This window comes from Mesoplodon mirus (assembly GCF_964341445.2).
Source record: "Mesoplodon mirus genome assembly, chromosome: 8".
NCBI classification, from domain to species: Eukaryota; Metazoa; Chordata; class Mammalia; order Artiodactyla; family Ziphiidae; genus Mesoplodon; species Mesoplodon mirus.
Window position 1 is genome coordinate 4,499,332 of NC_138984.1, and position 16,459 is coordinate 4,515,790.

Sequence of the window (16,459 nt, forward strand, 5' to 3'; positions counted from 1 at the left end):
GTATGTTCCTTTCAACAGAACAGAGGTTGCAAGCCCAGGCTCCGGAAAAGGATTTTAAAGTTTCAGGACACAGTCACACTTTGATAAAAGAAGATGTTGATCAGCAGTGCCGACAAGAGATTTTTTTAAAAAAAACGCTGTCCCCTCGGCTTCTCCCACTCACAAACAGGTCTACTGCCCCCGTCTCTAGAATGATCCTTAAGTGAGGCCTTGGGGAGATTAATTCCCATCTCCCTGTGAGGAAGGGGGTGGGGAGGACAGCTGGCGGGCGGCCGTTCCCAGGGCTGTAACTGGAGCCACGTTTCTTCTATTTATAGACACGCCCGCAGCCCTCTCCGCCAGCTGCTGACTTTGGACTCAGTTAGGAAGAAGAGCAGTTTGGTCAACACACAAACGACATCACAATGTCCATCTCTGACTGCCTTCCCGATTACCCGGTCAACTCGGATTTCGTAAATAGATTGAAGCCAGCCCTGGAAGCCAGGGATGAGGTGAGAGTGAGGGATTTGATCTGCACTGAAGTTCGGCACGTGGACGCCCTGATAGAACTGGCCAACGACGACTGGATGAAGGACCCCTCGGCCCAGCTGCCCCCCGGGGTGCTCCTAGGTAACTGCGATGAATCCGCTGCTTTCCCATCGTGTGCACGGGGTCGGGGTGGGGAACATTCGGGGGTGGAAGGGCAAATGGTTGAAAAAGGCGAAAGATACGTGCCCAGCTGTATGATTCTTATTTATATACATACGCACATGCTGCATTTACTGTATATATACATGTACCTATTATATATCCATATATGGATACATAGTATATGTCATAGTATATATATATCATAGCATATACATATACACATATTTACTGTATTTACTATACAGTACATAGTAAATATATATATATACTATGTAAATATATACACAGTAAATATGTATATATATACTATGATATATAGATCTATACTATGATATACACTATATGTCTATATATATACACATACACACACGTATATATACACACAGTATGTTACATAGGCAACAATTAAAGTACAATACAAACAATTTAAAAAGAGAAAAATTAAACCGTGGCACCACCATCCGGGCCCAGCACCTCTTTTCATTTCTCCACTTTTCTCCCAGCTAGTCTATTTGCATGTGTAAATTTCCTCTACTTCTAACCGTGTGGTAGATAATAAGTTTGCGTTCTGTTCTGTTGAGTTAATACACCTAAAGTACTTACCATATTGCTACATGTCTTCTTACTTTCAGTCACCTATTGAGGTGATTAACGACACAATACTTAAACCCAATGCCTACAAGAGGGGGCCATGTGTTGACATGTTTACTGCTATCAGTAATGGTATAATTAGGGTCTTTATTAGCATTCATATACTTTGTTCTTATTCAGGGTTCTGTCCTTAGGATAAATTCTTAGGAGCTGTATTACTGGGACAAGGATAACAAATTTTCCAAATTGTTTTCTGAAAGGATTTCTATTCCTCCTGTAGTGAGTGTGTGTCACGTCACACCCTGAACATTATGGGTGGTTAATATTCATATTTAAATCTCCAATTTAGTAAGTGCGCTCTGGTCATTCTCCACTGCCTGCTCGCCCATCCTTTTATGTTTGTTTTTTAACATCTTGATTGGAATATAATTGCTTTACAATGGTGTGTTAGTTTCTGCTGTATAACAAAGTGAATCAGTTATACATATACATATGTCCCCCTATCCCCTCCCTCTTGCGTCTCCCTCCCACCCTCCCTATCCCACCCCTCTAGGTGATCACAAAGCACCAAGCCGATCTCCCTGTGCTATGCAGCTGCTTCCCACTAGCCATCCATTTTACATTTGGTAGTGTGTATATGTCCATGCCTCTCTCTCACTTCTTCCCAGCTTCCCCTTCCCCCCATCGTTTCTTTACTGCTCAGAACCAAGTCTTATCTGTAGGGTTTGGGTTTTCTTTGTAGACCTTTTTACGTGTGGATCCTTGTCTAGTCAGGTCCTTGGGCAATATCTCCTCATTTCTTCATACCTTTTTGGTCATTTTTTAGGTCTCCTTCACATAACATGTATATAATCCCGTCGTCATATTTGCTGAAAATGATTTCCCTGACCAGAGCTTAACTTTTCATTGCATCGTGCTAATTCTAGCTTGTCAGATGTGCCCTCCACAACGTTAGTCTTGACTCCTAAAGCATGTTCAGGGCTCCCCTCCCCCCACTAGACAGACTCCTTCCCAACACATGTGAGTGCATGCACACACGTGTTCCATTGCACACACAAGGCACAAACACACACGTGCACAAACACATGCTCACACATCCAGGAAGGACACCAAAAGGGAACGTGCCTGGGACATCGGTGCTGGCGAGTGGAGCTTTAATGTGATGGAGGCACAGACCAGAGACTGGGACTTCTAAGGGGGTGACCACCCCTCTAGTCCCCCGTGATGTGGGTGCACGCCCGGCGCTGCCTCTCACTGGTGGTGTAAACAAGCTGCAGAAGGCTTGAGGGAGAAACCAGCTCCTGCTTCTTCTTTTCCTTGGTTTTCCTAATATCTGGGGCCCCCATCAGGGTGACGGCCCAGGAGGCATGAGCCCAGAGAGCACCACACCTCTCTTCAGACCTTAGCCCTGCCTGGATGGGCGGGGGTCCTCACCAAGACAGCACCTGGTACACGCAACAATCCAGGAGCCTGCCCTGGGGTGCAGAGGGGACTTTGAAATCCTAAACTGCGCTTTGGCCAGGAGTGTTGAACTCTACATTTTGCATGTGCACTCCAGACCCACCCTGCCCCCTGCCCCCTGCCCAGTGCCTGCCCATGAGGTGCTCTTACGAACCACATCATCCTGGCCCATGCTCTCTGACCCCCACTGGGTGTAGCTAACACAAGGTGCTGCAAGGAGCGGGGAGGGGAGGGTATTTGCTCTGGGGACCCCTCCCTGCCAGATCATCGCTGTGATTTGGCTTCACCATTGGGCTGAAGGCTCAGCTCCTGGGTGGCACCTCCTACCTCCCTCCTTGCCCCTTCAGACACAGGGAGGGGGGCTCCCACGGTGGTCCTGGGGACCCCAGCTGGCTCCCCTAGCCCTCCCCGCCTTTGCTACGCCCTGGAGTTGCACCGTCTGCTTTCTGCTGGGATTCTGACTGGAGCAAGTGCCCGCTTATCACAGCCCCTTTTACAGACCCTTCCCAGCAGGTTGGGGATTTGTGTATTTGGAGCCCCTGAGTTAAAATATCATTTCTTGTCCTTTAACAACAGCCCTAATCTGTTCTTTAGATTCATTTATTAAATAGCATAAGTGTTTTCACAGTAGGACACGTCATCAGTGCTACACATTAATATAAATTACAGGTAACATCTTACTATTTTAAATGAACTACATGAAAAGCTAATGATGAGATAGTATTTTTCTTTCAGTATTAATAACATATTTTTTATTAATCCAAGATAAAAATCTAGTCTTTCCAACAAAAAATAAAATATCATTTCTTTTCACATTACTAATTGCCCTGCACCATCTTTACTGTCCCCACCACTTTACTAAACACTTGAAACCAGTGAAATCTGTGTTAAGAGTGTCCCGTTCCCTCCCACGAAGAACCTGTATGTTCTAAATCACATCCGTATCTACTTCTCCCTGTCGAATGGCGCAATTCAGAAGGGCAAGAACAGGTCAATGCTGCTGACATCTTGTCAGGACTTGGGCTTGTTCGGGTCGTTTTTGTTTCAGGATGATGGTAACTGAATGATTAAGCCTGTGACCTTAGGGCACATACTGTTACCAATGATTTTATTGCGGGAGAAGCAGGCTGGGCTTGAAACCGGGGTAGAGATGCAGCGCGCTCACACCTGCATTTGGGGGGGGCGCCTCTCTGGCTAACGTGAGAGTAGGATTTGAAGGAAACAAGAAAGGTTAGGAAACAAGATCTAGTTAGGAGGTGATTGAAAGCAGTCACCCAAGTGAGAGATGACAGGGTCTAAACCAAGAGAGTGGGGTAGACACAGAGATAAAGGCGAGAAATGACAAAGCTGAGAAATGCTGGGAAGGGGTTGGGGGTGAGTGGAGGACGGTGCCACCAATCCAGACAGAAATCAGGGGGCTCTGTGATTGTGACAGTGTTTGCGCCTTTGCTGTGAGCCTGGCAGTAACGAGGGGAGACTAGAAACAGGAATAACACACAGGACTGCCTCCCAGGAGTTCAGAGTCCAGCCTGTGTCATCACAGGTAGGCTATCAGGTGCCTCAAGTAGCCTTGGAGTGAGACACTCCAGAGGGAAGCTTGGACTCTGCCACCAATGAGCTGTGTGACCTCAGGGAAGTCACTTTCCCCTCTCTGAGCCAGTGCCTTTACTTATTAACTAGTTCATGAGATTCCATTAGTGATTCCCAAGCAGAGGTCCCTGAGCAAAGCTCCACGGGAGAGGTCCCTGGAGAACCACGCTGTCAGAGAATACGCAAGGGCAGGTTAAAGGCTCGCTATGGCTTCACCACCACCAGGGGGTCGGGTGGTTTGCAGATGCGCCTTGGGCAATGCTGGCTCAGATCATTGTTGACGTCCCTTCCATCTCCAGGCTTCTCTGAGGCCATGATCCCAAAGTCTCACTGTCTCAGCCTAAAATGGAGCGAGGCTTCCTTTTTCCTGAGTATGAGAGTGAATGGGCTCTTTCTCGAGGGGTAATTGTGAGTCATGGGGGAACAGCCCTGAGAGGAGCAAGAGCTGTTTGCATTCAGACATACACGTGGGGTCTTTAGAATGCGTGCAGAGGGGTCAGAACTTGTAGCAGCCCCTTGAAGGGAAGCCCACATTGGGAATGGATACTGGAATTTCAGTCCTCCTGAGGAGGAGGGTGAAGATGACAGGATGATGATGACCAAGGAGACCGGGCCGGGCCCGAGGGGCAGGGGCTGCAGGTGCCCACCCCGGCCAGGAGGAGGCAAGGCCAAAGGTCAGGCTGGAAAGGCTTTTCCGGGAAAGGGGAGGAAAAGTTGTCCATCCCAAGGGCAACGCTTGTTCAAAGAACGCTGAGCATTGTTCACAAGATGACAATTTGCAAAAATAAGAAGAAGAAAAGTAACAATTCTTTCTGCTTGTCAACATAAATATACAAGGACGTTGCTTCTCTCAGCGAGATCCCCGTGCTTGTGTGCGAGCTTATTACCCCCACCAAATAGGCAGAAAAAATAAGTATTATTTATTTCTGTGCAGCCTTGTCACATCACAATAAAAACATAGGGGAAAGAGGTACCAGCCAAGAAAATGGCAGGAATGACTTGCTCTGGAGAACCCCTCGGGTATACACGGGTCGCCTTAAGGAGGGCAGAGGGCAAAGGAACTGAAAAGTTCAGCCTCAGCAGATAATGGGTCAAAGTGCAGAATGTACCCTCCCTGCCTGGCCACGAGGCAGAAGAGTGGTCCTCAATCAGGATTCCCCTAAAGACGCAACTCACTTGTGCCTTTGTGAAGCCACCTGCTCTCCTGCAAAGGAGGCCTGGGACTGGGGCACAGCAATCTCTTTCATTCTCTCCCTGTGTGTGTGTGTGTGTGTGTGTGTGTAATGAGGGGAACAGAGCTGAGGCCCCAGCTCATCCACAATCTGCTCCCCCATCTTTCCCACCTACCCCCTCCCAACAAGAACCTTCCTGCCAGGAAGGTTATGCCCAAATCCCAGGGCGTGTCAGGACCTCCCCTGCCTCCTCGGTTCACCTAGGCCATGCCCTCCTTCCAGACCCCACACAAGAGGGCCCCCCTGCACACCCGACCCACAGACCCACAACCACTTCCCTCCACAAGAGCACAAAGCCCTCAGTCTCCATCAGTTTCCAAAACACACAGCCTCGCTGGGCTAATTTTTTTGCTTGATTTTTTGTTTGTTTTTGCGGTACGCGGGCCTCTCACTGTTGTGGCCTCTCCCGTTGCAGAGCACAGGCTCCGGACGCGCAGGCTCAGCGGCCATGGATCACAGGCCCAGCCGCTCTGCGGCATGTGGGATCTTCCCAGACCGGGGCACGAACCCATGTTCCCCGCATCGGCAGGCAGACTCTCAACCACTGTGCCACCAGGGAAGCCCCCTCACTGGGCTAATTTTTATACCCACTGAATATTTCATTCTCAAATATGGCCTCATCGAGATCAAGACCCTTGCCTGGTATCCGGAGCCTGGCTCAGGGGCTTAGCCCTGATAAGGGCTCAAACTCTGGGTGCCCTGGCTGCATGGGTTGGCCAAGCTCTTTTGCTAACATTCCCCCCAGGTGGACACAGACTGCGTTTCCACAGACATGACTCAGATGAGTCTTTCTGAAAAGAAAGATTCAATTCTACTTTCTGCTAAAGGCAAGTCTCTATTGTTGAATATTAGCAAGAGCGGCATTATTCATCCCCTCCTCTTCACAATGCCTGTCAGCCCACTAACCAGTGAGCACCCAGCAAGGGAGAAAGGATGGAGGGGGAAGGGTGGGGGGGTTGGTGAGATCCCGCTTGCCCCCCAAATGCATCAACTGTACAATTTGGTAACTGGCGTAATCAAACTACTTAAGAAACAACTGATTACTAATTGCTATTATTAAGGATGTCAGCATTCCATGATTTGGCTGCTGATATATTATATACAAGTCAAGATGCTACTTGAATTCTTGATTGAAATAGAAAACCAGAGGCATTGTGGTGTGTTTGGGGTAGTGGTATTTAAGCATCTGGAAGCAAGTTAAAGAAATACTAATTGGGTTTTTATTAAGAGATCTCACCCAGCAGCAAGTATAGGTGGGGAACGAGTGTGGGTGATCGTGGGATGGACATAGATAGACCCAGTGGGTCCGTTGGCAGAATTTAACCATTCATTCAACCAGCTTGACGCTGAGCGTGCTGTGCCATCCAAGGTGCACCTACTCCCTTCGTCCCTGTGTGCGGAGGGGAACATCACCCACGGAAAACCCAACAGCTGAATGTCGGTTAAGTAAGCACAACCCCTGCCTTGGAGCACTCACATTTGAACCAACGACAAGTGTGTGTACGTTGCTGGTGTAATGGATACAGCAAAAGATTAACGGTGAGGTGACCCTGGCTCTCCCACAGACCGAGTGGTCTTGAACCTTGAACCTGTGTGGTCAGTCCATCTCTATGAACCCTAATTTCCTCATTTAAAAATATGGGGGCTTCCCTGGTGGCGCAGCGGTTGAGGGTCCGCCTGCCAATGCGGGGGACGCGGGTTCGTGCCCCGGTCCGCGAGGGTCCCGCGTGCCATGGAGCAGCTGGGCCCGTGAGCCATGGCTGCTGAGCTTGCGCATCCGGAGCCTGTGCTCCACAACGGGAGAGGCCACAACAGTGAGAGGCCTGCGTACTGCAAAAAAAATAAAAAATAAAAAAATAAAAATATGGGATCAGTGGGGTCATCTCTCAGCGTGTTTCCAAAAGGGACGAACTAGGGTTGTAAGAACAACGACTTGTGTTTATGGAGATTAACAAAACCCCGTTGCCACAACACCTTCAGGTGTCGTGCACCCTGGCAGAGGCCTGTGTAGACTGGGTCCCAACCTCAAAGGAACGACTGGCTCCAGGCCAGATGGGCAGGGAGGGTATCGCCTGGTGGGAGGCTGGTTTCCGAGCTCGAATCACCAAAGACCAGCCGCCTTGCACAGGGCCAGCCTTGTTCTGATTGTTAGGAGACTAAGTCCACAGACCAGAGCTTGTTAGCACTGGAGCCAACCGCAAGTCGGGGCGAAGATGGAGGAATCACATGCAGTGAGCACTTCTCTTAGGTATGCGTTTCCCAAGGGCTATTGTCTTTCCCACTTTCCCGGCTGAGGAAAATGAGGCTCAGAGAGGGTGAGTTCCACACCTCAGATGCCACAGCCAGAGGAGGTAGAAATCCAGAACTCTTCCTGGTACTCCTTAATGCCTGTCATTGTCTTATGGCTGCATTTTACAGATGGGGACACCAAGGCTCACATGTGTTCCCTTACTGGGCAACAGCCAGTTAGGAGCAGCACACAAACCGGGTATGTTTTCTGACTTGTAGTCAAGGGTTCTTGACACATACCCACCCAGAGACGTGTGGCAGGAAGATCCATGAAAAATGTCCCTATTGAGGCTGTGACAACCGTTCGACTTTACATCAGACACACACACACACACACACAGACACACACACACACACACACCGTCAATAGCATGGAGTCCATCGCTTCAAATCATTCAAATAAGAGTATTAAGAAAAAACATGGATGAATGAACGGGGCACTCGGCTGCAGAATAAAAACAAAAATGGGGAGCAGGAGGTCGGTGATGACAGGGAAGGATGGGGAGGCAAGAGCTCTGCCGTCTCGGCTGCAGCCCTGATCAGAGCACGTGGGGGCAGGGAGACCCTGCTCGAAGCAAAATGAAATTAAACCTTTCTAAGTACTTATAAATCAGCACCTAATGACACCATCCCACCACCAGCCGGAGCATTGCTCTTATTACTTTGATTCACAAGCCAGGAAAAGATCCGGAATTATGCACAAATTATTGTCCCATCTTCTTAATTAACGCTGATTGCAAAATTCTTGCTAAAGTCCTTGCTAACAGACTCAATTATGCACTGCCTGAATTGATTCACCCAGATCAAGTGGAGTTTATTAGAAATACACTTTCCTACAATAACATCAGATTATCTTTGAATATAGTTAAATTATTTAGGAATAAAATGGCTCCAGCAGCAGCCTTGTTTTAGCTTCAGAAAAATATCTCCCACCACCTAGAATGAAGTTATTCCTTTGCTTTCTGCCAGACACACACCCTAGGCTCTTTTTCCCCAGGAGCAGGTTGAATTGCTGTGGTGAGATGAGATATATGCCTTCAAGCTAATGGTCCAGCTTCAAAGCATATGGACAGGAAGAAAAATCCAACAGGGTCAAGTCTCAGCTCCCCCAGTATGAACCGTCACTGCCTGAGGAACACAGTGAAATTGCAATTAGGCTAAATCAGGATATTTTCAGAATCAAAATTGAGAAACAGGCTAATAAAGACATAATGTATGCTGATGACATACTTCTATTAGCATCGCTCCCCAGCACACCGGAGAGTTTCAAAAGAACAAAAAGAAATGAGGATAAGAGGGAAGAGGCTTTTCTACCTTTCAAGGATGACGGTGGTTCCTGCAATGGTGCACTCTGCTGAGGATAAACATTCCAAAGAAACGAATTGGAAATGGCAAATGCACTACCTATAGCCTGGTACCAAATACCAAATTCAACAGCTGGATATTGAACAGGGTCTGGGCTTGTCCTAATCACCACACCCTGGCACATAGTAGGTGTGTAATAAATATTAACAGATCAAATAACATATGGAGGACACAAAATCTCCTCGGTTGGCCCTTGAAAGACGAACGTGTTCTTGACAGGCTGGGATGGAAAGGAAGTTATTCCAAACTGAGGGAGCAAAGGGAGCAGATGTGGAGCACACAGTCTGCACTCAGGGAAGTCGGACCTGGCTGGAAATAGGGTGTGTTAGTCAGGGGAGAGGGAGGAATATCTGGGCAAGTACTTTGAGACTGTACTGTATTGTGTGAGGCCACAAATCCTAGACATAGGCATTTACACTTATATGCAAAGGCAGTGAGAAGCCACTCAGCAATGGAATGAGATCATCTAATTTGGAAAAAAAATGAAAAACTCCTACATATGTAGGAAGGATAGAGGTGGAGAGACTGGTGCCAGGAGTCATGGCTAGCTGCACACACCCACTCCCCCTCCTCCTTTACCAATAAAGTCCCTATGACAACACCATGTGCCCAGCTGGAGAAAAAACAACATTTCCCCACCTCCCCTGAGGCCAGGGCTGGCCTTGTTCAAGTCAATAATGGACTGAACAGCAGATCAAAGATGATGGGAGAAAGAGTCAGTGAATTTGAAAACAGATCAATAGAGAGTATCCAGCCTGAAGAACAGAAAGTAAAACGATTGAAAATAAAATGAACAGGGACTGTGGGACAATATAGAAGTTCTGACACATTCAACTAATGTCCAAGAAAGAGGATGGAGCAGAAAAAATATTTAAAGAAATAATTACCAAACATTTCCCAAATTGGATGAAAGATATAAACTTACAGATTCAAGAAGTTTAGCAAACCCAAAGCAGGATAGGCATCACAGGAGAGAAATGTGTGCCTGGTATCTGGACACTGTTGGCTGCTGTTCAGTCAAAGTTGCCTTGAAAATAAAGAGCACGTTTCATTGCAGTGAAGGGAGGGGAAAAGGTATGCAGAGAAAAAGATGCAATAACAGTTTCCTATTTGGGGGTGCATGTAACTCTCCTTTTCACAAGCCTGCAGTCGTTCCCTACTGCCTACAGCAAAGGTCGGCAAACTATGACCCTAGGGCCGGCTACCTGTTTTTATAAATAAAGTTTTACTGGAACAGGGCCCTGCTCATTCATTTACAGTGTCCATAGCTGCTGTCATGCTACAATGGCAGAGCTGAGTAGTTGCCACAAAGACCATATAACATACAAAACGTAAAATATCTATCTGGCACTTTACAAAAAGGCTTGGCAACCCCTGTCCAACAATGTACAGTTCCAATTTCATAGCAGGTGTCCAAGAGTCCAAAAGATGTGCTGTGAACTAACCCACCCCACCATCTCTCCCACATCCTTCACCCACCCTGTACTCCAGGGACTCTGATCAATAAAGATGCTACTCATAGCTCAGTGGGGAGTAGGGGTTGCTCTGCAAAGTGTTTGCCATGAAAATTGACAGTAAACATTTAGAAACGTTGACAGAAATTTGACAATTAATATAATACCCACGTGTGTGATTACTGGACTTATAATTATGCCTTTTTTTCCATTTTATTCTTTCTTGTAATTAATTGTATTTTGAAAGAGAATCACTCTGTGACAAATTGGGACCAAAAAAAAAAAAAATCCTTGGTCCTTCACCTGATGTGGTTGAGAAACCCTGGTCCGAACCAGGCCTCAGTGACACCCCCAAGCCCTCTCTCTCCTCTTGGCCTTGGGGCAGGCCATCTCTGATCTCCTGTCTTCACGTGCCCACCCATCCTTCCAGGTGGCCCAGGAGCCTCGGGGTTCACAGTTGGGTGCCGTTTGCCTTGCAGGGTATTTGCTGGGGATGCACACCTTCGAGGGGGAGGGGAGAAAGAGGGATTGACCAGTGACCCAGGCCCCGCCATGCCTCGGCCAGCCCCAAGGGGAGCTTTGGAGCTTGATCCACGTATCACGGTTTTCCCACATGGGGTCACAGTGGCAGGACCTGTCTACCGGTACCCATCAGTCACTGGATCTGTCACTTCGAGAAGCGTATTCTGCAGTGAGACGCCTCTCTACCCAGAAGGAGCAGACAGCGGGGGCAACAAGTCCTCCCTAACAGTGGGGTCTGGGCAGCACACCTCTGTGTCCACCAAAGGTCTTGGGCTGCCGTGCACCTTGGCTCTGATCCCTCAGACCTGCTCTCTGCATCCTCCCCAGATCCCCGCTCTGCCTGCCTGATCGCTGCCTGGTCTCCCGAGCACCCACCTTCCAGACTGCACCCTGGGCCCCACCAACACAGCCCTGAGGCCAGGGACGCCTGCCTGCCTCTTGCTCAGCCCAGAATAATGGGACACTCATCCCCCACCACAGGCCAAGAGGAGGAGACATACACCCTCAGGGGTCAGGAGCCATCTTTTCCTTCAGTTCCCTGTGTGCTTAGCTCAGATGCCACCTTCGGAGAAAGCCTGTCCCACCCCTACTTCCTGTCACTCTGATACCTTACCTGATGCGTTCTCACCTTCACACCTGGAACCCTATCGATCAGTGATCTCACTCCACTTGTCAGCTAACAACTGCCTTGTCTGTCTCTCCCACAAAGTGTAACCCTCTTTAAAGGCAAGGATTTCTACTCTGAATCTCCATAGCCCTCTAGTACCTGAAAAATACCCCTTATGTGTACACTCCATACAGAATAATTCCAAATGGTATAGAAATTTACCCTTCCACCTGCAAACTCTGAAAATATCAGTTTCACTAAACACTTCCAAAACTTGATTTTTAAAAAATCTTTCACAATTGGATAGGCAAAAAAGATGTCTTCTTTTAACTTGCATTTCTAATGAGTAAAAATGGATGTTGTGTATATGTTTAGTGGTCATTTTTATTTCTTATCATGCCCTTTTCCTATTTTTCTGTTGGAAATTCAAAGTTCTCATTCTTTGCAAACCGAAACATAAGGACAATGAACTTTAAATGCATCAGACATCACTGGGCTCGCTGTGCTCTGTGCAGACTTGCAAAGTAACCAAAGGACTCCACCAGGAGCAACCCCCCTCCTCAACTACAGGACCAGTAAACTTCTCATTTCTAGAAGGGAAGTAAAGGATGATAGGGCATAACCATCGGACCAAACCAACTTCAGGAGAGAAGTATTTTGCTCCCTGTGTGAGATTCATAAAAAACAATCAGTCTGAACAGGCAATTTGTCTCAAGTGGCAGGAGCTGCAATTTTATCATGTAATTAAATCCCCATGACAGTTGTAAAGAAACTTCGTCACTTTATCAGGGAGAACTTCAATAAGATGCTTTCCAGCTCCATCACCAGAGTCTATAAGTGTCCTTCCAGGGCTGTTTACTCGTGGCTGTGCCTGCCGAGGTCCGGGCTGCCCCATCTCCCGCTCAGCCACAGAGGATGGCAGTGCTCAAGGGCACCTTTGCTTATGAGCTCCCGGAAAAGCCCTCCTGGGCCCTGATGAAAGCAGCACTTGACCTTTGGATGAGATGGCATTCGTAATGAGAAGTGACCGTGTTGCTTTGCAGGATCTGCACCAGGCTGGGTAGCGCTGTCAGGAAAATAAGTTAGCGAGGTGTTTTCCCAAGTATTGTACTCTTCCACATGATGGGAATGAGATTTCTCAATAATGTGAAATGAGTACAGACAATTTAATTCATTATTAATAGATACACTTGATCTGAGGAAGTAAAATGTTTTAATGTTTTGTTAAATGAGGTGTGCTGTGCTAACATTGTTATTTGGAGAGAAGGTTAGGATACGTTAATATTTTTGGATGTTAATGTCTGTGTGACTGACTCTGGTGAATGGGTGGGTGGGTGTGTCCTGGGCTCTTAAAAGCAGAGCCTTACATGCCAGTTCAGCTTATTATTTTTAAAAAATGTTTTAATTTTTTTGTGTGAATTGCTTCTTTCACTTATGTAGTATTTTCTTTTTTTTATTGAAGTATAGTTGATTTACAATGTTGTGTTAGTTTCAGGTGTACAGCACAGTGATTCAGTTATACATGTATATACATATTCTTTTTCAGATTCTTTTCCCATATAGGTTATTACAAAATATTGAGTATACATAGTTCCCTGTGCTATACAGTAGGTCCTTAGTGTTTATCAATTTTGTATGTAATAGTGTGTATATGTTAAGATTAAATTCCTCATTTATCCCTCACCCCACCTTTCCCCTTTGGTAACCGTAAGTTTGAAAAACTGTTGTAATTTTAAAAAACTACAGGGAGTAGGGATGAAGGAGGAGTGGGCTTTAGAAATTAAATAAGGAGAGTGAGGGTCAAAAAAGGTGTGAAAGTAAATCCGCGGTAAGACCTGGGGGCAGTGCCAGGCGGCGGGAACGTTGAATTTAGTCCGTCGGATTTAGTCCATGGCCATTTACAGAAACAATTCGGGTAGGAAGCAGAATATTGATCTGGATAACAGGATGCATTAGTTTGTTTGAGAAAGTAATCAGAATCTCATCATGTCCCCAAGGGGAATGACTTCCTGCCCTAGTGCGCCCATTTACTTGGACGCCTGACCCCAGAAGGAAGCTAGACATTTGCCCAATGGCCTAGGAAAGAATCCGCACAGTTGCCCTTTCCCAAAAGCACAAGGAAACTCTACCTCGTGGCCCAAACACATGGGCAGTCACGGCCCTGCATAACCAGCCTGACCCTGTGACAAACACACCAGCCCCACATTTCAGGCCCTGCTGGATTGTTCCAAAGAACATCACCAGAGCACATCCTCAGATGCTTCTGAGGAAAAGGAAATCATTCAATTCAATGGCAAGATGCAAAGATCCTGATATCACATGAAAATAATAATTACCATTTGAACATTACCATTTGTATATCTCATTATCATTTGAAGGTGGATTTTTTTTTTTTTTGCAAAAATTCCCTCTTGTTAGCTACCAACGCTATAAGACTTGGTATGGATAACCAGTTTTTGTTTCCCATGGGCAAAACATTATGCTTATAAGTCCCCAAAATATTCTTTACAAAAGTATATTCAGGACTTGAGGACACGGGAAGGGGGAAGGGTAAGCTGGGACGAAGTGAGAGAGTGGCATGGACATATGTACACTACCAAATGTAAAATAGAGAGCTAGTGGGAAGCAGCCGCATAGCACAGGGAGATCAACTCGGTGCTTTGTGACCACCTAGAGGGGTGGGACGGGGGGTGGGTGGGAGGGGAGACGCAAGAGGGAGGGGATATGGGGATATATGTATATGTATAACTGATTCACTTTGTTATACAGCAGCAACTAACACACCATTGTAAAGCAATTATACTCCAATAAAGATGTTAAAAAAAAAAAGTATATTCACATCCAGTGGACTACCTAGCAAGCTAGATAGAGAGATTTAGTCTGTTCACTGAATCATCCAGATAAAAGTTGGGTATCCTCTTCTGCTTGCATTTTTGTCTTCTCCGAAGTTCACTCCACATTCTGCAATAAAAGGCCTCAGCAATTAAATTTCTTTACAAATGAGGTTCCTCCATCAAATAGGTACCATCTGAAACTTCATCTGAAACACTAAAAGTATTAAACATATTGATGTGGAGAAAATTTTATTCATCAGAACCCCTCTCTTTCAAGAAGGGCACTGTATTTGTTCAGAAGAATTTCCTTGACCAGCTCCCTGAAGCTGAAGCTGAAACTAGCAAGGCCTGAGAATGTGTGGAGCCGCACTGAAAGGGAGAACAGGGAGGAAGATTTCAGCGTTTGCACCAGAGAGAGGGGAAGCAGAGATGGAGGAGATTCGTGGGACAAGCCTGTACAAACTGTGATAGACCCCTTCACATCCTCAGTATACTTACCAAACTCGCTAAGTAATATTGTTGGTTGGCTAACTTGAAAGCAAACCAACCAACCAAAAAAAAAAAAAAATTAAATGAGCTAACTTTGTGCCACAGGCAGGACAGAACACACACATTCGAGCAGACACAGAAGTGGGGAAACATGAGGAGGCAAAGCACAGGGGTGTTCAGGGTTCCAGGGAGGACTCGGGGTTACACAAAACCAAGGGTCCCAGTGAGTAAGGGAACTCAAACTGGCACAAGTTACTCTATACAGGCATGCTTTGCGGGTTTTAAAATAATGTCAAATAATTTGCTGCCCTTAGGCCACCTAAAGTTAGGTATAAACATCACCACATCCATAGCACGGCTACCTCTGAGCTTAAAAACAAGAAAGAGAAAATTCGGGGCTTCCCTGGTGGCACAGTGGTTGGGAGTCCGCCTGTCAATGTAGGGGACACGGGTTCAATCCCTGGTCTGGGAAGATCCCACGTGCCTCAGAGAAATGAAGCCCGTGCACCACAACTACTGAGCCTGCACTCTAGAGCTCTCGAGCCACAACTACTGAGCCCAAGTGCCTAGAGCCCATGCTCCGCAACAAGAGAAGCCACCACAATGAGAAGCCTGTGCACCACAACAAAAAGGAGACTCCTCTCGCCACAACTAGAGAAAGGCCCACGTGCAGCAACGAAGACCCAGCGCTGCCATAAATAAATAAATAAATAAATAAAATTTTTAAAAAAGAAAGAGAAACCTCTAGTGCCAGAAACGAGGGGACCCACGGCAGTGAGTGGCAATTTCAACCAAGTGATTCACGAGGACAACAGGATCCTATGGACCTGGGATGTTGGTTTCACCCACCAATTTGATACCCACTTGTCCACATGTTCACTCAAATCATCAGTAAGCATATTATACAGTATCAGGCTGGAAACAGATTCTGGTCTTCCCTTGTGAGCAATGGTTCTCAACCTTGGCTGCGTGTTAGAAGCACCTGGAAAGTTTCTAACCATCCTGATGCCCACGCTGTCCCCTCCAGCCCATTACATCAGAATCTCTCAGGCTGGGATCCAGGCATCAATGTTTTTAAAGCTCCTCAGTGATTCCACTCTACAGCCACTGCTTTATAGGCACCATGTATATTATTTCTCCAGTTCAAGCTTTTTAGCAATATTTTCCTAAACAAAGACCCATATTTTTCCATCTTCTCTAAAAGGTTTTCAACCTTCGATTATAGGTTGAAATATTCATACCTATGCCTACATCTCCTTGCATATTAATGAGATAACCAGGACACAAAAGAAAATTCTTTGAGTCCACCCTCACTTCTTCCTAGTAACCCACAGAGCTCCAAGTGCCCCCACTTCCTTTTCTACATATTCCCAACCAATCCTTTTCATGATCCAT

At 46.6% G+C, this 16,459-nt stretch overlaps 1 protein-coding gene across 2 annotated transcripts in view; it reads left to right on the forward strand.

The window, feature by feature from the left end:
• The first annotated feature begins 384 nt into the window (after window positions 1-384).
• The window catches only part of ASB18 (ankyrin repeat and SOCS box containing 18), a 62,639-nt gene continuing 46,564 nt past the window's right edge, over window positions 385-16,459 (forward strand). For both annotated transcript variants that reach the window (XM_082630208.1, XM_082630209.1), the window contains exon 1: window positions 385-609. In XM_082630208.1, coding sequence (XP_082486334.1) covers window positions 405-609 — 205 coding nt within the window. In that variant the 5' untranslated portion in view covers window positions 385-404. The remainder of the gene's footprint in view (window positions 610-16,459) is intronic.